Source organism: Phaethon lepturus, unplaced genomic scaffold (assembly GCF_000687285.1).
Source record: "Phaethon lepturus isolate BGI_N335 unplaced genomic scaffold, ASM68728v1 scaffold46151, whole genome shotgun sequence".
In the NCBI taxonomy this organism is placed as follows: Eukaryota; Metazoa; Chordata; class Aves; order Phaethontiformes; family Phaethontidae; genus Phaethon; species Phaethon lepturus.
In genome coordinates this window covers 44,678-68,375 of record NW_010519322.1, presented here as the reverse complement: position 1 = coordinate 68,375, position 23,698 = coordinate 44,678, and the positions used below count along the sequence as shown (strand labels likewise).

The following is a 23,698-nucleotide window of genomic DNA, read 5'->3' as shown; positions in this document are numbered from 1 at the left end:
CGGGCGGGCGCCAAGCGGCTAAGCGTGCCCGAAGGGCGGCCTTCGGCCGGGGAGAGCGCCGGGCGAGCGTCGCCTTCTCTTCGCCTCCGGCTGCCGCTTGAAGTGCGGTTTTTGTAATACAAAAATCCCAAATTAAATTATCACACACACACACAAAACCGGCCTTGCGGCGATGGAAGGGAAGAGCTGCTTTTATTTTCACGACAAGCGTTTTTACAAAGTTATAAGCAAGATACAATGTGTTTCATATCCCGTCCTTTAAAACTGTCAACCCCGTAAAATAAAACAAAACGGCGGTAATGTCCCCCGGCCCCCTCCGCTCAAGGCACCGCAGCATGCCTAACCCTCAACCCTCCGGGCCATGAAAGGCGATTTATTATTGTTCCCAGTTTACAGGAGAAATAATTAATTCCAGGTAAGAGTAGGAAATTCCAAGAAAGCAATAAAAATTACTGAATGGGTGGATGATTATTACTAATTTTTGATCAGCGGTCCAATGTAACCTTGCAGGTTGCTGACCTCTAACTTGCTGTCACCTCTACCCAAGTCCGGTTAAAAACAAGAAAAATGCTACTCTCTATTCATTCGCAAACATCTTGAATGTACAGAAAACATCCACGAAGGCAAAAAATCCGTCCCCTCGCCATGAGGAACTTCAATTTAAATTGCAGAGCAAGGCGATGCACGGGCTAAATCTTCCTCATCCTACTTCGGAAAAACAACCAACTCAATTCTTTAATATTACAGGAAAATATTACTCAGATCTAAGCCTGCCATAGAAATAATTAAAAAATGATGACGTGGGGAATGTATATGCTAAACACTTTCTGTACAGATATATCTAATTCATATTGGCCGTAAACAGCTTTTGTAGGAGGCTGCAGCCTTTTTCACAGGCAGTAACCATCGCTGCCATGCCAGACCGCTTTCATACGAAACACCGTACTAAAACCTGGCATCTCCCTTAATTTTAGCACGGCGAAAAGAGACTGCTGCCGATGAACTTCAAAGCACACGTTTGAAGTCACTTAACATTCAGTACCAATTAGAAATAACTAATGATTTGTTAAAAAAAGTAGCTGACAGTGAAATAACTAATTGTAAAAAAACAGGCAGTGGTTTGTGTGTTTACAAATTAGTATTTTTCCGTGAAACGCAAGGAGGAAACGAGTCGAAAGTACTTTTGCAAGGAAAAGCTCTGTGACCTTAATGTGTGTATACCACAGTGTGGCTTCTAGAATAAATAGGAGCTGCATTTATGTTACAACAGAGATGCTGCAGTTGGTCCAATTACTCAACACCGTTCCTTACTTGTGCAGTAATATTCGCCTCTAGTGTCAATTCTCTGTTAGTATTATAGCATAATTTGATAGCATTAAGTAATAGCCTTTACAGAGTTTGTTAAATGCCAACAAGTATTACGCTCTCGGGACTTTTGTTATTTCTTCCCATGTCTTTATGGGCGTAAATCCTGCAGTCCTTATTGTATTTATCATTAATCTTTGCTGTCCTGTCCTGTGCTACATTTACCCAGAAACAGTCTGAAACAGCAGGGCCAATTTTTAAGGTGCCTTAAACTGACCTCTAAAGTGAGGTCTTGATCTCTATAGACCCATTTATTCAAATACTGTTTTTCACTTCCAAGCTCTTCTGTGTACAGTCTGTAAATTGTGCATGAAAATAATGCATATAAGCAACCTTGTGCATAGATCATAATTTGATACGGATAATAATATGCTGGCTATGAAAGCAATAGGTCTCATTGTAATAACTGCTTTTGAGTTGTGATTCTGCCCTCCACAATCTAAGCACATGTGAATAACCCTTGGCTCCTTTTTGCTTCAGTTAATATCTGTATTAGATACGATATTTCACAATGATTCCAATTTATGATACAGTTTATGCACCTAAAAAGGCCTCCAGAACTGGGTAACTCTAACTTAAGTCAGTAAGGATGGGAATGGCAGGATTTGTAATATTCTGTATTAGGTAGCTGTAAGTGAATATATTTTATGGTGGGAAGTAAAACAGAAAGATGCTGCCTAATGGTTATAGTTATTGTAAACATTCTCATCTTTCCCTTCCATAAAATAAAACAAAATAAAATAGCCATAAAGTGCTCTGGAAGGCTAAATAACCCAGAAGTGCAGAGTGGGACTGAGAAACCTGCTCCCATATTTTCCCCATTTTAAATATAGCAATAAGAGAAAAAAAAAAAAAATCAGAACACTCGTTTGTCTTTAATATTGTCAAAACTTTAAAATAATTAAGTAATCAGTTTGCAGAGTTTGCGCAGAGTGCGGCTCTTGAGCAACCTACTAAATTAACTATTTAGTTCTGTCTAACTACTAAAAGTTTTATTTATTTCCCTTATACTGCATGCAAATACTAAAAGCATCCTCAAATACCAACCACCTAAGAATCATAGCAGTACTTTCCAAATCCATGCATTTAAAAATCATGAGCTACTCCCCTGCTAAAACACCTAAGAACAGTTGTTCTTAGTTAAGTTGTTAAGTTGTTCAAATAACTTTATCGTTGAGGGCGAGTTGCTTTTGAAGCGTTCAGTGGTCACATTTTCAGACTTCCTCTATAACCACAGAAGGTAGCAAATTTTAAGAGAAAGATGGGGTGCTCCAACAGTAACTTGGCTTTAAAGAGTGAGGGCTTTGACAAAAAAGAAACCTATCACCCTCCACTCAGGAAGGGATCCGTGAGAAAGCTGCAGGAGCTGGTAATACCACAACAAAGCCCATTGCCTCCAGCCCCGACTCAAGTAAGTATTGACAATTAAACAGGGATGACTGGAGTAAATAAATCCTGCAGGGCTGGGCTGAAAAATGCTTCTTACTCTTCAGAGTTTTGCTGTGCATAACTGTCTTCTCTGTTTTCTTCTGTGAAAATATCTTTTACTTCTGTGCTTTTTATTTGTGTGTGTGAAGACGATTCATCTTCTGGCTTCCCTTCACCCTCACCAGCCGCTGCATCTCCTGTGACCTCTATGGCGCTAAACTCGCCCTGCTCCAGCACTGAAGAAACTGGCATGTCTAGCAGTCCTGTTCTTGGGTTTTCTGTACCCAAAATTGGCACTTGTGTTGTGTCTGCATTTTCAGCACGATTATGTAAAAAGCTCTCAGTCCCCACCTCCACCGGGACAGCATGGCTATTCCCCACTCCTCCTTCCTCCCCGTCTAATCTTTTGCCTTCAGACACATTTTCAGTGCGTTCCTCTGGCTGCAATCTAGCACTTCCGCAGCTTCCCACTTCTGTGTACCAAGCGCTTTGCTTGGTACCCACCCCTGCCTTCGCCTCCTGAGGCGTATCTGAGCTTTCCACCAGCCGTTCAGCTTGTGCCGTATCGCAGGCCCCCTTGGACGCATTCTCTAAATTCGTACCATACGTCCCCAAACTAGATGAAGATGGTTGGTCCTCCTTGAACTCCACGCATTCTGCTGCATCTTTATTCATCATCGTCTGGCTTACTTGAATTTCTGCCGCAGCCACTTTGTTCAATTCATCATTCTCTTTACTGTGCTCCTGCAACTTTAAGATCTCACCTTCACAAATCTCCTTTATGTTCTCAGCTGGAGTACCTGCTGGTATCTCAACTGTTACCATCAGCAAACTCCTTATCTCATTCACATCATCAGGGGGTTTAAAACTCTCTTCTGACTTGCTTTCTTTTTCAGGATTATCCCCAAACTCTCCTTTCCCTGTGTTTTCATCCTGGGAAATAACCCTTGTCTCAGTACTCGCTCCTTGGTCATTGCTTTCTTTTTTACTATCCTCTTCACACCCTGTCCCTACTACATTTTCACTCTGAGATAATTCTTTTTCTACCTTGATTTTCTTTTCAGCATTCCCTAAAATCCCTGCTTTTGCTGCATCATATGGGGAAGTCAGCTTTATCTCAGCAACTTCTTCCTGTGCTTTGCTTTCTTTTTCAGTGCCACTGACAATCGCAGCACCCGTTGCTGTTTGACTCTCAGAAATTACCTTTTCCTCCACTGATCCTTCATGTACCTTAAATTCTTTTTTAGTGCTGGCTCCAAAATCCTTCACTGTGGTTTCAGTCCCAGGAGCTATTTCTTTCTCCACAGCTTCTTGTTGTGCCTTAAGCTCTTCCTCAGTGTTCACTATATGCTCGGCTTTCACCATGTCTTCACTTTCCAAAACTATTTTTCCCTCTGCAACTTCTTGTTTTGTAAGGGTAGCTGGAAGGGATTCCTGGACTTCACTGATGTCTGTAATGACCACTTCTTCACTTTTGCTTGCCTGATCACCAGCTGTATTAACAGAAGTGACTGCCTTTTTGCCTGCTGACTTTCTATCATCAGCATCCTTCTCCCAAGAAATTTTTTCCGTCACAATGAGCGTTTCCTCACTTTGAGTTTCAGTGTCTGAGGTCTCGGCTCGGGCGGTGGAAGGCTTCTTTGCGGGAGTGGTTTGTGCTGATCCTGAAGGGGTCTTCAGGTCCGTTAAGCTGGACACGCTTTCACAGGGTAAATTCAAGTTATCTTCAAAGAGGTTGTGCTTCTTCATAATGGCAGCTTCTTTTATCACTAAACAAAACAGAAAGATCAAATGTTTTGGAAAGACTGACAGAGGTACACTGAAGAAGGTACAGTGTTGTCCTGAGTTTCTAATGTACATTCTGATCTTACAGACAACAGTAATTTTTATTTTCAACTTGCTGTTAGTTTACATTTCTTTTTTGGGGGTGGGGTTTTTATCTGTTTTGAATAATGGAACTTCAATATTGACCTAAGCATTGCGGTAATAGAAAACTACCAGAGCACCCACAATGCACAAAGGTAATGTTTCGATGCAGAAGTATTTACACTGAATATACAAATAAAAGTGTGCTCCTTACAGTAATTATTCTACTGATATTTTTGAACAGGAGGGTGAAAGAGGAGCTATTAAAACTTACTGTGCAATACAGAAGCTTGTCTTTTAACCAGGGTATAAACAGGCAGACAGACAGACAGACCCAGAGAGAGACAAGTATTTTATGTACCTATATATGCCATCAAGAATAGTTTACAGCACAAAAGCAGAGATTTGCAGGGAGTACTGCACTGGTGTCAGTGATGTACTTGAAACTGCAACCAGCAGTACATTTCATCTGAGGAAATTAATTTTTGCTGCCATTACATATTGACAAGTCTTTGCAAAGAAGAGCAAAATTTCACTCCTTGGCCCAGAGAATCAAGATAAAATGAAGTTGGCATAATTACATTTTGTTAGAAATAGTCTTGTGCCAAGCTATCACTTTGAGTTTCCCAGGCTTAGGACAGTTGGACGGTAATTCAGATTTCAGGGCTTGCCACATATCTTTAGTGAGCTGAATCCAAACACTGTAGCATCATAACCACAGGTCTTCGGGAAAGTGGGACCTGGGCCTGAAACAGCCAGAGCTCTGCGAAGCTCTGAAGCAAAAGCACATGGGCCAACAGCCCAAATGTTATTACTGTCACCTCAAGAATGTTCTCACCTTTCAGGGTTTCTTCAAGCAGTGTCTGATATAAAATCTCTTCATACACATTCTCTACTTGGATCACGCTAGTGTAATCAGCAAAAATGAACTGCTCGTATTTCTGCAGCTCCTGTGCAGACACAGAAGAAAAGAACAGATACATAAAAACGAGAGATTCTGCGAGTCCTACTTCAACAGAGCACCTGGAGATGCCATCTAGCTGTCTTGCAATGCTGCTCTCTGGCTCTTGAGGTGAACTATTTAAACTGTGACTGAATGAACTATGTATGTTCACAATTTATTATGCACTTACCAAACAGTATTCTTGCACTACAATTACATTTAAAAGCACTTTAGATCATCGCCACTTGCGCTATAATAAACGATTCTGAAATAAATAACTGGTGAGGAAATACCTCACATGCCAGGTAGGCAAATCCACGGTGAGCATGGGAGATAACAGGATTTGGTTTTGTTTTTCTAATACGTGTGTAACATTTTTAGCTTACTGATTTATACGCAATAGGTTGTCTAGACAATCACTGAGTCATTATCACTAGGCAGCTGCTTGATAGTCTATAAAAAGGATATTAAGTGACCTCTGCCCACTTCTAGAAGAGGTGCCTACAGACAAACATCTGGCGGCTTTCAAGCAGAAGGTCAAGACTTGACTGGGCGTGTCAACTGTGCCACACATTGCTTCTAGAGCTGGCTGCTCATTTCTGCAGAGGCACAAACACAAAAGGCTTGTGGGAAATTAAACAGAAAGGGCTTGTGGGCAGTTTGCATCACCGCTGCTTCCTCCGTCCTGTACGACAGAGACGTGATGTGGGACTCCACCCTCTCTGCACATATTCAAGGTGATGAAATGCTGCCTCCTGTGCATAGACACCATGTCTTGAAGGCCCTGCTGGCACTCTACGAGATACTATTATTCTGGGGATAGTAACGGAAGTAGTGACATACAGAAGACAGTGATTTTAAATATATTTTTGAAAGCTGTAATAATCCACAGTCAAAGATTCACAAGCATAACTTCGCAAAACACTTGGTTTTAAAACTTGTCTTTGAAACTGAAACAAGCCGGAGAGGATTAGCAAGAGCAGCACACTGTGGCTCAGAGCTTACAGCCTCCGGGAACTGCTGAACATCAAGGGAAACAACAGGGCAGAGAGGCCGGGATGGCTTAGGGCAGTCATCTTTCAGCAGCTACAGTAAAAATGCAAGAGGAAATGCATGGGGTCCAAGAAGGATAAAGACTATTTATTCTGAGCCAAGGTGAACAGCATTCCAACCGGCCTCGGATGTAGCCACAAAACTCTGGCAGACGCATTTGCCGAGTACTAACCTACCTGTATGATTAAGGGCAACAGAGAATGTCTCTGTATGTTTGTTTCCTGATTGTTGGCACAATTCTGTCCATTTAAAACTGAAAGCAAGTGCACGGCCCGTCTGCTTGCGCTCCTGCCGCCCAAGCAGGCATTGGGCTTTGAAGGAAGGCGCCAGCAGAGGCACGGCGCCTCGGGGTGCTGCTGAAGAGGAAAGTGCTCTCTCCCACGGCCTGAATTTCAGCCTGCAGCAGGGCTGCTGAACACAAGGACAAGCTCATAACCTAAAATCGTAACTGTCAAGAGGAGTCCAGTTTGAGGGGACTTCAGGTCTCTAGGGAAGAAATGAAACAGGGATGGGCAAAGGTCTGCAACTATCTTTGAGAATGCAAGCCGTATATACGGTTTCCCCATTTCCTGACATCTTCCTTATGCTCCACATCTGCCCAGTCCACAAACTGGCAAATCTAAGCGTCACTTGGCCAAGCAGGCAGCCAATCTGCATGACTCCCCAAGAGTAAACAGCTTTAGAGAGTTGAGGATTTACTGCCAAGGTGTTAATCCTTCCCTGCCTTTATTATTGGGTTTTTTTTTTTTAATCAGAGAAACCTACCGGTTTGCACGTTGAAGCCAGTGTCTTTTGCATTGTGGGCAAAGTGATCTGTACCAGTGCTTCTTGAAATATCTTCTTCCGGATAGTGCTGCTGTCATAATCATATTGCTGTCAAAACAGACAAAAAGAGAAACAAGCCCAAACGTATTTGGGGTTATTAATCACTCATAGGAGGAACTGGTTCTTGTTATCCTGTAACTGGTGACGGCTGAATCCCAAAGGATACCACATCACGGATGCACTTGGGGGTTTGAATTCCCATGCAGGCTATTCCAGCTTTTACAAATATACTCTAAAATCTAGTTTTCTGGGATCTCCTTCCCTTCTTTTTTTTTCTACCTAGACTAGAAACAGCCCCCTGATTGCTCTCTCCAGGTGTTTCAGCACTGCCTCTTCCGAGAGTAATGAATTCCAGGGGCCAGCTAATTATAAAGCTAATAAAAAATTGTTTACCCAGATCCACAGCATCATCTCCAGCTGATTTAATTGCAGTTCAAAGGACTGCACATGTAAATAATTCTACAAGTGTCTGCCCAGAACTAGATTTTACCCCCCAAATGAGCAGGTTTGCGAAGTGCCACCAAATCAATATTTCCAGCTGGACGGTAAGAGGTATCTTCTTTCAAATACTGAGATAAAGTCACGTAAAATATATTCTCCATTTCCAAAAAGGCAGAACCCAAGGTTTTCCCGTGCAAATGCTACTACATTACATTTACCTTCAGTACTCTCAGCTTGACTTTTTCAATGGTTGTTGCAAGTTTTGCTGAGTCTGCCTGTCGACTTGGAGAGAACAACTGCTCAAAAGTATAAACTGCATTTTCCATCAGCTAAAAGTAATAATTAAAAAATCTGTTAAAGACCAATCACATAAAATTCCTACCTATGTAAAAAAGCATGATAAATGTAACCATTAACTTAAATTGTATTTTTGAGAAGGTGAAATGGAGAAAGAATAACAGGCCTGAAATCAAGAAATATTTCAAGTACTTTAAACGATTGTGGAAGGGGAGGAAAAGCCTTTTTTAATTTAGATTGCAACACTCAGTTGTGGAATGGGACACCAAAAAGAAGACTATCTAATGCAAGAGAGTAAGAAAATGAAACTACCTCAATTTCTATCTTGAGTTTTTACCAGGTCAATACTGGGAAGTCTGCTAATGTAACTAAACAGAGAGTTACATCAGCAGACTTACTCAAAGTAGATTCATTTATATTGTCCAAAAATTTTCTGCTGTATTTCAGTTCTCTGAGGGCTAACATGCACAGTAATGTTGCAATAAATAAAGAAAATTAAGCCTTGGTACCGTTATCATAGCTTTCTTGTATAGATTTAATTTCATGTCACCATACAAACTGATGGTGACAAAGATGAAAAGTAGAATCGATCATCTATATATAAAGGCCATAGACAAAACTCATTATCCTTAAGAAGATTCCCATTGACTCCTATCCGATTCTAATGGTCTTAACCATTAATATTGCAGATTTTTATTTTTAAGTAATTCATCAGTAGCTTTCCTTATAATATAAATAATTACCAGCAAAGACCACAGAGAGTGCAATAACTTCTCACAGAATTATGTTAGGCTGGCATTTGCCATATTTTCAGGTTACACAGAGATTCATTAAAAATATTAGTCCCCCTACTCTGAAAAGAAATTTCAGAAAAACAGTTCTGCAAGCAGCTATTATGTCTGCTTAATGAGGTTTTGCCTTTTTTAGCTAATTGTTTCCATTCGTTATAAATTTTACTATATTCTTATTGGAGAAGCATAGGGACATCCACAGGGAGGCTGTCCATACGGCCGCGTCTTCCTTTGCATCATGTGGGACCATCCCAGTCGATTTACACAGGCAGCCAGATACTATAGAGGACTTCTTGTAGTCTGTAAATGAGTATGTACGTACTTATGGACAAGACATGCTTTTATTTCCTCCTTGGCTAGTAATATTTTCATGACTGAAAATCTGCAGTGACAAATGTTGAAGGCCATTTTTTATAACTGACTTTGCAGGTAGGATTGGACCAATGTAGGACTGGACTATACAGACTGTATTTATAGATGGCAATGGAGAAGATGGAGATTTACTCAGTTTGTGCCTGCATCATAAGGCTGTGCAGTAAAGGCTCACGCACTGCGAGACCTTGGATACAAGAAAAAGAGGATCAGTAGAGAGTGAAGTCTGAGGCTAATTAAAAGATGAACTACTCACTTAAGCAAATCATAAATTGGTGTAGTTCTGGTGAAGTCGCTAAAGCTGTTTTATTTATGCCAGTTGAGCACCGTGCTCCCAAATTTCCTAAAATTGGCCACTAGAGGATGCCAAGCTCCCAAGCCAAGGAATCCTGCTCCAGCCTCCACCCGAGTTACACTTAAGCCAAATGCTTCTTTTACGTTAAGACCACGCGAGCTCAGACATGTCTGACCTTACTCGTTAATAAAATAAGTGTTCATGGACACAAAGTGAAACTACTTACTATTTTTATAAGAAAAATACCAGCTTTTTAAAGAGAGAAGCAACAATAGCATTTTTAGATACCAGCCTTTTAAAGAAAAACAATAACAGCATTTTTAGAATAACCTGTACACTTAAAGAAACAAACAAACAAATTTAACTTCTTTATTGTGAATTTTGACTCATGTTCTGTTCAGCAAAAAAAAAACCACAAACACTTGGTTTGTATGGGATGTATTTTCTGTTTACTACTTTGTCTTGACTCATGGTCTTCACTTACCAAAAGGCATTTTATTTGGCAGCATTTTGGAATGGTCCCCCCTGAAAGACCCAGGCATGAAATCATTTTTTATTTCTGAATAATTCTTTGGCTGTTGATCATGGTTGTACATATAAGAGCTGTTTTTAGGAAAACCCTATCCCAGCACCATGCTAGAGACTCACTTCCCATATTCATAACTCTAACTCCACGGAACTGGACCAGCTCCATTTCACAAGATTACCAACTGGATTATTCAGGTTCTCAACTACGCATTAAAATCACAGGATTCAACACAGAGCCACAAGGCCAAATCTGCCTTGTGATCTAGCAATCGAAAGAAGTCTACTGGCCAGCTCCTAGTAGATTTCTGGCCAGGCACCCAGAAGAAATAAAAGCAAAGCAAAATTATAGCCTATACCAATATACACTAGAGGGGAAAAAGAGGTGGAGTTCATTTTTCATCTGAAATGATGTAGTCACTTGAACTATTCCCATGAGAAGTGAAGTTGGTTTAACTACCTACCTGCAGCTACATCCTGAGACGTCATCTGTGTCCAAGTAATTGACAATTTCTAACATTAATCGCCTTACTTTATATTCATGAGAAAATAAACTACCAAGAAGGAGATGTTCCATTTTGGTAAAATATAATTAAGATCCTTCCTGAAAAATCAACCCTTGAGAATGGAAATCAGGCAGATTTTAGCCACCCTGTCAGTACAAGCACAACTCTCTCAGGTGCTGAGACACTGAGAATTCAGAACATCAAGGTTCAGAGGAAGAGATGATCCATCCAAAACTGCTATGCCTTACTGAAAGACTCATGCACATGCAACCTCACAACTAGAAATGTGAAACGGTTTCTAGCTGTGATTTTCCTAGGTTTTGTTATCTGTACTTTGATCGAGATATATTCTGTGACTCTTGCGCAGCTTTTTATCAAGATTACTTTGAAGCAGATTAGAAGGGCAAACCTAACCTGTTCTCACAGGAGGAAAAACTGGATCTTACAGTACCTCTTGCATGAAGTTCTGTGTCCTCTGAATCACAAAATCAATGTGATAGACTTTGAAGCGACTCTTGAGGTCTTGAAGGAGCTCCTGAAGGAGGTTTACTTTCAGATAGCAAGGCTCCATTTTCACAGAGTTGAATGGTAGGTTCACAAGCTGATCCACATTCTGTGTTTCAGTGGAGGCAAAACAGATTTCAGGAGAAAGCAACCAGAGATGAATTTTTAATAGAGAATGTAACAGTGACCCTAAAACAAATCCTGTTATCTACACTGTAGTTGCACAAATACCACAGACTTTCTAAATGACTAAACCGAGTGCTAAGATACTACCACCTTGGAAAGCAAATACTGCTTGTCCTTGTGCTAATGTTAAAAGGCTCCCAATATATTTTTGCCTTACCTCCTTTAGCTTCATGATATCATTTGTCTTCTGGAAGTCCTGGATGATTTCATTAACTTCTTTATCAAAAAGTGAGCGGACTTCAGTGAATCCAGAACTCACTGGACCCATGAGCTCCTCCAATATGGATGCGAGAAATGGCTGGATATTTTCTGTGCAGCACTTCTGGGCAGGCTCAGAAACGGTGGCTGGAGTGCCAGACAATACAACGGTTGCATTTAGGCTACTAAGAGATATAGTGAAAAAAGTAATCTGATCTACTTTACAATGAATTAAATGCCTCTGTATTTTCCCCTGGAGTCACACCTCCGCAAAGATGATGAGGGTGATGAAAGGAGAGTTTATAGATTTCGGAGTGACAATGAAACATCTTTTCCCATGCCCCACCTAACCAAACAGCAGCTTGGGGGCACTGTGAGAGCCGAGGAAAGGGTAGCTCTGTCCGTACCGATACACGCTGGGAGGTCTGCACAGAGCGTGGTCACGGTCACTCTGTAAGGAGGTGTCCGAGCTTGGTACTCTACAGTTCACTGAAAGCAGCCTAGTCTGGTATGTGAGAGTATCAACAGAACATCCTGAGTTTTATCAAAACAGCTCCTAAATTATCAGCTATTTATTTATGTGCTAGCTTAAGCAACATCAACTAATGTTTTGCCTGCTTTTTACACTCATTTTTGTATTCATAGCAAAATTACAATTACTTCACATTAGTTTAAAACCACCTAAGAAACCCTTTGGTTTAAGTATTCTTTGGTAGCCTACGAATTTGCCACATAACCAGAACCTGGTTTTATGGCGCATTCCTAGACATCAGGCCAAAACCACTACACTTTTAATTATGCTCCTGTGACCTGTATCTTCCTTACATAAGGCTGTCCAGGTGAAAACAAAAGCAGAATGAGCAACTCCAATCAGGATACTCAAAACCTGTCAGCTCTAGATCCAACCTGAGAAGACCTGGTATTTTCACAGGCACAGCGGCCACAGGTGTCAGTTCCCATCAAAGGCAGCAGAGGCTCAAAGCATTTGTTTTCTGAAAATTCATGTCTCCAGTTGGATTTTTCAAAACACATGAGGATGTCAAAACAATAACATCTGGTAATTTGAGCAACACAATGGGAAACATTACAAAAATGGATCCACAACACAGCTGTTCCTCCACTAACCTTTGATTTTTCCAGCTAAGAAGTTCTTGGAGTTCAGAATCTGATCCATGTCCGAGCGAATGGTTCCTTCAAGAGTTTTTGCAAAATCTCTGCATTCTTCTTTCAAGGTACTTAATCCTTCTGACACCTGCTGCTGGACTAAGCCGTAAGTTTCTTCTACAATCTAAACCCAAATTAAATTAAGAAGCAGTGATGAGAATCAGCACACACGGACAACTGCTACGAGAAACAACTACTCTGAAAATATCAGTACTTACACCAAACCAGGCCCGCTTCCTATCATTCCTCTTTCCTTTCATTTTAGGCAGGATCATCGTCTGAAGGTTAGGCAGGAGTTCCACCATCACAAGGTTGCTCAGGATCTACATGGACAGAAGATTAAAATGACATGTTCACACACTGTTCTTCATCTGAAAACTGAGCACTTGCATCACAGAATGATGTGCAAACACAGGTAACCTCAAATACACAACGGCTTAGCTATCCCAGGTTGCTGGGAGGACTGGTTTTAAAATATTAGGTATGCCTGCAGGAACTTCTATGCATTTCATCTGAAGCATTTTTCAACAAAAGACTTTGAGAAACCATGCAACAACTGACAACAGATGAACTAAGATGCTCAACTAAGATGCCCGTTAAAATGTACTGCATGCTGTTATGAAATTGCCATGTGCAAATTGGTGGAGCTAAAATGATTGATATCAACTGAGAAACCAGATCAAAAACATTTGAAAAGTTGGTTTGCTGACTGCTGCTTCCCCAAACTGACCTTGTTCTGAGACACTCACACTCTCCCAGAGGAAGTATCATCAAGGACAAATTGTTCTAGCGAGTCATCAGACAAAGGATGCTTCTAATAGGAAGGTAACTGGCAAAAAAAAATATATATGACTGTACCAGTGTGGATCTCTAGCACTTTTGTGGGTGAGCACCAACTTCATAATTCAAACAAGAAAAGAAGGAAAGCCCAGGAAAAACAGGATACAGGACAGAAATGGAATCCAGAAGTGTGGGTAATCTGTGAATCAAATAATTCTACTCTATCTGATTTTTTTTTTAAAATATGTAACATGATCCAAAATATTCATTAGCTCCAGCCTAATCCTGGTAAAGAGGTAAAATAAATAACTGTTGGAGTTTGTGAAAAACTTTTCAAGCAATTACTTTTGTCAATAAAAGACAACTATACTGGTCCAAAACCAGTAAAATTTTCACATTGTAGAATTCATATATGTTAAAGTCTCCTCCCAACACCTCCAGATTCTTGAATAAAAAATATATAAGCTAAGGAGGTATTCTGTGATGAAGGTGCATCACAGCAGAAAGGCAGGGGGAAGAAAAGCATCAAAGGGGCTTCTACACATCAAGCGTTCATGATGGAATGTAGGAAAACCGAGGAAAAGGTATCATTGCCCCATTTTTTGATTATTTCTGAAGCACGTTGTTGGTTCCATCATTGCTGTATTTTTCTAAATTGACACTGAGTACTTTTCTCCCTCAGGAACATTTTCACTTTGAAACAGGGTTGAGTGGTTGTAGAAGAGATGCATCACCCTCTCTGATCCCAGCATCTGACTGGCAGTTGGGTCTTGCAGATGGTTCCAATTAGAAAGAAAAGTCCTCAGACTGGGAATACAGATGATACCAATTTGGGGGAGTGGTCAATACGCTGGCAAGCAAGGCTGCTATTCAGAGGCACCTAGACGGGCTGAAGAAACGAGTGGACAAAAAACCTCATGAAGTTCAGCAAAAGCAAATGTATAGTCCAACATCTGGAATGGAACAAACCTGTGCACCAGTATAGGCTGGCAACAATGGGCTGGAAAGCAGTTTTGCAGAAAAGGACTTGGGCATCCTGGGGGACAAGAAATTTAACATGGGTCTGCAGGGTGCCCTTGCAGCAAAGGACAACAGCAGGTTGAGGGAGGAGAACGTTCCCCGCTGTTCAGCACTTGTTAGACCATATCTGAAGCGCTGTCCAGTTTTGGGCTCCCCAGTACAAGACAGATCTTAACACACTGGAATGAGTCCGGCAGAGGCCACCAAGATGGTCAGGGGACAGAGCACATGATGTGAGGAGAGGTGGAGGGAACTGGGTTTGCTCAGTCTTAAGCTGGTAAGGCTCTGGGGAGACCCAACAACTACAACTACATAATGGAGGATGTTGGGCAGACAGAGCCAGACTTTTCTTGGAAATGCACAGGGAAAGGAAGGTGGCAACGGCTACAAGTAGCAACAAAGGAAATGGTAATCAGGTATTAAGAAATATTTTTCACCATGAAGGCAGTCATGGGAACAAGTCATGCGATCTCCAATCTTGGATATCTTCAGAACTCAACTGCACAAAGTCCCTAAAAGTTGGTTTTGCTTTGGGTGGGGGATTGGGCCAGATAACCTCCACAGATCCCCTTTTAACTACATTATTCTCTGGTTTTGTGGTTCTCTTGATAGTGTAACTCCACTTTGTACAGAAGAAGCATCAAAGTCTGGCTTCTTCAATACAGAAAGAATGAAACAGTGTGAGACGGATTCTTGGTTTCATTCACTGGCACCCATTTCAGAAGTTTTCTTCAGAATCACCCACTCTGTCAGACTTTGCACCTCCTCTGCCTAGATTTGAACTACAACTTCTTTCTTGCCCATCTCACTTGGATGCACCAAGCTGGCAAGAAACACACAGAGTTACAGGCATGCATCCGGTTTTGAGCGTCTAGGCTTTCCTCTCAATTTTTTTACTTATGGACATCATATCTCTGGCCTGAGAAAGCTGCAAGACCTCTCTTCCTCCCGTGCTTCCCTCTTGCTGTTGGCCAACAGGATAGACTATGCAAGCAGAGGGAGGCAGTTCATAATGGGACCTGCCCTATTTCTATTTCTTTGTGATCTCAAGTCTCTGAACACATTTTCTATGGAGGCATCTATCAGTGCTGGGGATATATGCTGGATTCTTGACTTTCTCTACTTCAAGCATCTCGATTTTGAACTAAAGACTTCAGTCCCATATTTGGTTCAGTCTTTACTCATCCTCATGATTCAGAGGAAGGAGGGACATCTTTTATTTCTGGACACATTCGTTTTCTGTTCATAGATCTTGCCCAGGTATGTTTGTACTGGCCCATGGTTACAGATGCACGGCTGCCAATCTGTGATGACAGAGGCAATAATACCGTGCATGTGCTGTACAGAATGGCACAAAACCCTATTACGAAGGTTTTTTATCTGTCCTGACTGTACAGCATATATGAGGTTGTCCACAGCCTCTTGAAAGCTTTGAAGTGCAGTGGATACCCTGGCAAATCAGAGAGAGACAGAGTAACCCTTTAAAAAAGCAGACATAATGCATCTTATGGTTCTCTACATTTCTCATTTAGTCTGCGTAAAGGATTACTAGCTTGCTCAACGGTTTCAGAAAGTCTCACAAACAAAGTACGTAGTCCTCCTTCCCCTCCAGTGGGGCCTGAACAGAGCTTTTCCTAAGTGATGTGGTTTTGAACCCTTGCTCCAACAACAGCCCGGCACAGTGCTCATTCAAGGATCACTGCCTTGATGCACCCAGCCGCTGGCTGAGCCGATAGAGAGTGCAAAAACACTGCTCAACTTTACATTTTGCTTGGAGTGCCAGTGCGTCGCGACATTCAACCTCATCTAGTACAGCTGCCCGAGCGGGTTTTAGGCATGCGCCAACAACACGGTAGGGAAACGGCAGGAATTTAGACAGCAAAAGTAAGACAGGGCTGTGACTCTATGCCCCGGGTGTAAGACAGCCCCTACAGAAATATAACACACAATACCCTACTTATTAATACACCCCTAATATAATATGCAATATCCTATTTTTGTTGTTTCATATAACTTAAGTACTTATAGATTATGCCACAGTGCCACTCAAATTCAGCTATGCTGACTCAAATACCTGTCAAAACCAATTGACTAATTCAGCTCCTAAAGTAATGAGCCACTTAAAAAAAATCTCATGAATAACCCAAACTGGAGCACCACAGACCAAATAATAAACGTGACAACGGATTAAACCTTCTGAAGAACTTGAGCTCTCTGGAAACATTTTTAGGAATGCTGGATTGGCTTTATATTTCTGCACTGAAAGGTGCACTGTAAGGGTTTGGGGTTTTTTAATTCCTTATTCAGCTATCCTTGATTTACCAATATGTTATTTCTACATTCATGTAGTGCTGATCAATGGAGTTATTCTAGTATAAAACTGGTGTGTTGTAGTGCTCTTGGTATGTGGCTGTACTGTTGCTTATAACAAGCGTTGTCATAAATTTCCTTGTTTTAACCCTGGATTTCAGCACTTACCCACAGAAATACCATCTACAACTGAATTTATCCTTTGTTAGCAATGAAACATTAGAAATAAAAAAGAACAAAAAACCAGGAAAAGGAACTTTTAGGACACAAAAGGAAAAATTAGCAGGTCTTCAGCCGAGTGACTGGGTACTTGCTAATATTACATCCATGTTGCAGTACCGAGGCAGAACTGCGTGAGCTAATGCTGCGGAGACTCTGTCGTTATAAATGAATGTCAAGGAATTATTGGCGTTCTGCAGAGATTTTTACAGCAACAAATTATAGCTTGCTTGTTCCAAACCATTCACTTAGCTTGGATATTTGCCTGAAATAATTATTATATTTGGTCAAAGCAGGCATGAGAACACACTATACTTACAGAATGAGTTATTACTAGAAGATAATAGCATAACTAGTCTGGATGTCTTCTGATTACAGTTCTCTTGAGGTATATGGGTTATGAGTAAGTAGTTGGCAAGCAATAGGAAAAATAAAACATGAAATGAAACTAGCACTATAACAGCTCCATAACTTGAGGGAGGAGGGGAGAAGAGCAAAACCCTCATTCGCTCCACTGGAAGGATGGAATTCCTTGTATTGAGGAATTTATTATCAGTTGTTAGCAGGAAACTTCAATCCCTGACATGAAGGCACTGGGAAAGACATTAATGATAGATTCTTCTCCAGTTTCCACATTTTTCAGCATTTCCAAGGTAGACTTCTGCTAAAAGAATAAGCTGGTTTCTTAAAACAAAACCCTGGATCATGAACTCTCCTACAGGCTTTTTTCTGTTTTCCCAAAAGGCAGGCAGATTTCATCAAGGAAAACACCCAGCAGCTGGTACTACAGTAAATATTTGCTGCTGAGTGCTCCATGCTTTGGAAAAAAAATTGTTGATCAGGGCCCAAATAACATCTCAATTACAATAAACTACATGTGGTGTGATGCCAGAGGGATCAGTGGCATTACTTCAGCTACCACCAGCGCTCCAAAGCTGCTCACTCGGGTGCCCAAATATGAACCCAGACCCTGAGCTTAGCACCTCCTTTCTGAAGAACTGAAGTACACAGATCTTTGGCGTTTAAGTGTGACTGTTACCATGCAAGACTCTGTTTCAGAAGTCTGGCACAAGAAATAGGTCTACTAGTTTATCCACTCAGGACTAAAAGCTTCATTCCCAAAGAATGGGGAAAAGCAAAATGAAGAGATTCTTCAAAATTTATGTTTAGCTGCTATTCTGTTCTTCATAAAGCCTGATCTGTGGTGGCAGCTGGAGGCATTATAGGACAAGCAATGGGAAACTGTTGTGTTTAGTAGCCAAGGTAGTAGCAACAAGAAAAAAAATATCTCTTACCTGCAAAATAGCTGTCAGGAAAGATAGAAAAACAGAGCACAACCCAAGGCAGCTGACAGCGAGTGTCTGCTGCATACAAACTGCGGGGTCTGAGTTTGGTGTGTGTTGCTTTTGGTCTCACTGATTTACCAAAACTATAAACAGCAGCAAAAGTGGTAGCAAGACGTTAGCAAGTGCCTTGTTTTAGACACAGCATTTATTCACCAATTGAGCCCTTGGCATAAAATTCAAGTAGATGTATCAGCCTTTTGTGGAAATGTGGTTATCCCTACATTCCAACACAACACAACAACTTTAGTTCACAGCACACTTTCTTTCATTTTTTAGTAAAAAAAAAATCAAGATGGGGTTTATTAAAAAAGAACTGTCACGTACATATCAGTAAGAAGTATCTTGGAATCTTGGGTATTTCTACCTACTTGATTTTCCTTTTAAAAATACCATTTTTCCCAAGAGGCTTTACAACCTTCATTATTAGCTGCCATATGCAAAGCCAAAAAAAAAAATCGGGAAGATATTCTTTTACCTCTTTTTCATTGCCAGTTATCATTTCCCATGTCCCATAGTGGCCTTTCTCCTGACGGAAGAACTGAATGGCTTCTAAGAATGCCTCGACTTCATACGTGGTCTGCTTGAGAAAATCTAAGGAAAACAAAAAGTAACACAAAGGATTTTCCTATAAATAACCTTAAAAAATATCCACCCTTTTTTGATCCATTTACCTGCTCTGTGTATCCAGCGGTAATATATTTAAATCATTTACTAAACCTGAATGTCTGAAGACCGTGGGCTTTCATTAAGACGTAGAAGCATAATGCTGAACTATCACATTGCACATAGGAACTATCACAAGCCATCCCATCTGAGCTGATAAGTTAAACCAACACCAGCAAGTGTTAATATGGAGCATAGGATAAGGTAAGAGTTTTTCGGCAGAAGCCTTGTCTGTGGTAAGACTTTGACAATGCAGTCATTAACATATGAAAGCTCATCCCTTGCCTTTACACCTGTGAGCAATGTAAGATGGTACATGGGAAGACTTCGACAGCACGTACCAGGGCCAAGAGTCGGGAGCTTCTACTTCTTTAAGATAAGATTAAGAATTTAAGATACTGATAGTCAGCTGATTCGCAGCATGTTGTACGCCCTTGATAAATTGCTGAACCCTCAGTTAACGCTCCTCAATAATCTTTTGTTTCTTTTGTTTTATTAAGGAATTGATGATCAACATAATTTTTCATGGACACACAATAAAACAGACTTGGACAAAGTAAGCACTGTGCTCACACCAATTAAGCATAAGAACTTCTGACAAAATGGTGCTGCTTTCCCTAAATATTTCAGGAATGTTTAACCACAGCTCCAGAGTATCTGGGTATCATCCATGGCTACTACTGCTAGATGGTAGCTCTTCCCAATGGGGCAGCCTGGGGACACTCTGTTGTACAATGAGACCACAGCAGGGAAAAACCTGAGAAGTGGCTGAGCTAGTTTGCTCTTACAAACTCTGGATAACCAGTAGTGCAACAGAAATTACATCTCAGGTAATTTGTTCTTTCCAGACTGCTAAAGGCTTTCAAGATAGTTGCAGCCAACCGCCTCCTTTGCATGAGAACACACAAAAACACTGCTAATTAAGGCTGCAAGAGCAGTTACACAGCAGAACTAGTTTGTCATGATCTGGGGAGAAACAGTCCCTCTGCCTCAAAATGTGGAAAAGCTCCCTAGAGCAATTAGGCTGCTTGACAAACCCAAGTAAGAAAAAACATCACTGAAATACTTCAGAAATTCAAGTGCTGTGTCTTTGCGATGAAACAGAGCTTCAGGATTATTGAGAGGTTTATTATCTTAAGGGAAAACAAAGCCACGATGGTTTATTGTCCCCTCTTCAAAGTTATCTACTTGTAGCTTTGATCAGCTGAAGTCCTGTTGTGCACACGTTAGGAAGAATGGAGGGAAGAACAATGTTAATCCTCTCAAAGGTAAGTATGCTGCTTTTAAAGATACTGATATGTATAAACAATTGTTATGTGAAAAGTCAGAGAGTAAATTCTCAAGCCTTGCCTGCCAAGCAAGATGCTTCTTTTCACTTGTTCATGAAACTTCTAAAGAGAGAAGCTTTATAGGAGGCTTGCATACACGCCAAGGGCAATACAGGATTATACAAATTATGGGAAACACGAAGGATTAACACTACAGTAATGCCTGAAACGTCTCCTCTGTGCATTTTACACAAAAAGGAAAGCTACAGAAACCTACAATTAATTTTATCAATGCTTCGCCCTGGCTACTGCTTGAAAACAGTACTATGCAGGTTTTATCTACATGGTGGGCAATGAGGTTTCAGATCTGCTAAGAGCCCAAATGTCAGGATTTGCCCTTTCAGAGTTTCCCCTGGATGCAATAATTACTTCAGGAAGGTGCATTACACATACTGAGGTGCAGCAAGCACTCTCTCTGTGTCACTCTATAGATATCATCCCTGTTTTGCAGGTACTTGGAGGTCCAGATAGATCACACAATTTCTTCAAGCTCACACAATGATCAAACAGGAGGAAAACAGCCAGGTAAAATCCCAACCGTCCCTTCACTGCTACCTCCATGATTTGTAGAATTTTTAATAGCAAGTCACAACAGGATGCTAAAATATCAGTAAAAGAGCTGTAAGTCAGGCTGCTCACTGCCAAGAGAAGAACGTCCTCTGATGACAGCTTTAAGGAAAGAATAGAGCATTCCATCTGAAAAGCTGGTGGAGCATTGTGTCTGACAGCTTTTGTCCTCCCAAAACTAAACTCTGAATATTTTGACGAGAAGAGGGCTGGGCTTGGCTGGAGGAAGGGAGAACTGCAGCTCCTGCAGCCCTCCGATCATGACTCACATGTTTTCCTTCTCCACAGCTGTGCTCCCTCCTAACCAAAAGGGACCACAGATCACCCGAAGGGCTGGACCTTGGACCTGCTGAGATGATGATGTGCCAGTGCTGACAAGAGTCTGCCCTCTAAGATCATCAACTCTTAAACTCCATGGTCAAGGGAGCATTTTCTCTGTTCTGACTGTCCCTAACCCCGCAGAGAAGTGGGAAGAAGGTGCTAAAATCCAAGAGTGATTCATTTGAATAGTTCATGGGAAAAATATCAAGCTGTAAGTACCATAAAATCCCAATCACACATTCTTTCCTATGCCAGTAAACACAGGAGAAAAACGCAATTATGGCAGTCTTACTACAAAACCAGCTGAAAGTAGAAAGGAAGCTTTATCCTTCAAGGCTACTATAATTGCTTAATTCAGGCAATTTCATTCTCACTTTCCATAGGAGGAAAAGATTGCCTCAGCGATAAGGCACTGAACAACTAGATCCATCCAGCGCTGGGCTGTGCAGAAGCTGTTGGCAAGGCACAGAAGACAGAGGCACATTCATGGCATACGGCTCAAGAAAAGGGAATTGTACCCCAGCTGAAAGGAGCTGCGGTGCACATCCTCCAGGATTACAGCAGGGAAGAGCCAGGGCTTCTGTAAATTGGATCTAGTGGTTTATGAAAAGGCTAGAGGACTGCGGCTGGCTTGGCAGCCAGCTCCATTATGCCATGGCAAAGCAAGGAAAACAATGAATAAGCTGTTGGGGTAGCCCTGCTTGCGTGCAAGAGAGAGGATGGTGCGTGGGAGATGGAAGCAAACGCTGCAGCTGCAAACAGGGCAGGTGGTAAAGCCCAGTGGTATCAACAACGATTGTTCATCAGCAGAAAGGACGACGTGTGCTTCACACTCCTGAGTGCCCTCGTAGGGGCTTCCCCTTCAACAAATCTGGCTGGCACCTATCATGGGTGACGCATCCATCCCCGCTGTTTGTAGAAAGTGTTAGGGGAGCTTCGTGCAGTGGTGGTTGTAGGTCATCCTTATCCAACTCCATACAAAACCACAAAGTTTACTGAATGTCCTCCAGCAAAAGGCCGGTGAGGCTTGACGGGTACCCAGACTGATGCTATGTGCTTAATCCAGGCTGGTCTGCTTCTCCAGATGCTAATGAACATAACATCAGCTTATTTGTGGGGGACCAAAACAAAATTCTGTTTGTTCTGTTTAATTTTAAAATAAGAAAACCCACCTAGAGACTCTGTCTTTACATATCCAAGTGTGGAGCCCAATTTTAATAACAGACAAGATACTGCTAAGCGTAGATTCCTTTTCTAAACATAACAGAATAACTGCTGTATATATAAATAACTCTTTTTAAAAAATGGAAGGACATCTGGAAACACCATGTCTTTATGAATCTCCTGAAACTTGCACATCTCTCAAAGGCACAGCTGAGTTTGTTCAGTATTGCAGAAAGCTGTCTGTAGGAATGAGCTTCCTTGCAGCGTGTAAACAGTTTAAATCCCTCTTTTAAAAAACTGTCTCAAACCTTAACTCATCAAAATGATACACAGAGGACCAGGCCACTCGACACCCACTGAGTGCACTTGCACCTGGTGCAGAAGTGTTAACTTAGAGGGTCCCGGTCCCAACTTCAGCTGTATCCGACGTTTCGGCTGCTGTGGGACTTGCAGTCCCCTAACGAGGTGCTCCAGGCTCTGAGCTGCGGCTCCTTCTCTGTCACTTGGCAGATGAATGTTTGGTCGTAGGGGCGAGTAACGAGGAACTCTTCAGTCCCAAGTTCCTACGTGCTCTCCCAGCCACGGCAGGACAGCTGCACCTTTGTTTGAAGAGGGACGTGTCGCTGGCACATTGTTTAAAAGCCCCTCGGGAAAGGCTATCTGAACAATTTTTCTGGCTCGCTAACACTCCTTGTGTGTGTCTAAAGACAGCAGCGGAAATTAACTGCCCGGGTGAATTGGGTCTCGTCCGTAGCCGTAGATCAAACTGTCTTACATCAGTTAAAACACTGAAGACCTCTGTGCAAAAACTTTTATAAATAGGCCTTGTTACCAGAGAGGATGATTGCTGCAGACCTCACTGCCTCTAGCTAAAATTGTGGGTTTTCAGCAAATCTGGGTAATATGAAATATGTATTTGAACATTCCATTTCAAATTTTGTATCTGTGTGTACTGCAGACTGCTGCATTGGGTCTCTTGCTGTGCTTTGTAGCAGAAAGCTCAAAACTGGCTGACGTTTAACCGCTTAGATGATGATTTTTCTTAATCATGAGCAAAAGAAGATGCCTTTTTACCATTACATATCCTAACCTGCCATGCTAGCTGTTAAAAAGTGAGTACTTCAATATCCAGTTTAAACGGTGTGCCCCTCTGAATAATAATTGTACTTAATGAAGCTACTCAAACTCATTATTGCAGCATGAAAAAGAAGGCTAAAATGG

The 23,698-nt window shown here is 41.5% G+C and overlaps 1 protein-coding gene across 1 annotated transcript in view; it reads right to left on the bottom strand.

The window, feature by feature from the left end:
• Positions 1 to 2,975: 2,975 nt before the first annotated feature.
• Positions 2,976 to 23,698, bottom strand: part of LOC104628429 (protein Niban-like) — a gene marked incomplete at both ends in the record, with an annotated part of 36,188 nt that continues 15,465 nt past the window's right edge. Inside the window, 9 exons of the mRNA XM_010297001.1 lie at positions 2,976 to 4,562; positions 5,498 to 5,609; positions 7,421 to 7,528; positions 8,140 to 8,250; positions 11,159 to 11,320; positions 11,555 to 11,742; positions 12,721 to 12,883; positions 12,978 to 13,082; positions 18,910 to 19,025. Of these exons, the coding sequence (XP_010295303.1) occupies positions 2,976 to 4,562; positions 5,498 to 5,609; positions 7,421 to 7,528; positions 8,140 to 8,250; positions 11,159 to 11,320; positions 11,555 to 11,742; positions 12,721 to 12,883; positions 12,978 to 13,082; positions 18,910 to 19,025 (2,652 nt within the window). The remainder of the gene's footprint in view (positions 4,563 to 5,497; positions 5,610 to 7,420; positions 7,529 to 8,139; positions 8,251 to 11,158; positions 11,321 to 11,554; positions 11,743 to 12,720; positions 12,884 to 12,977; positions 13,083 to 18,909; positions 19,026 to 23,698) is intronic.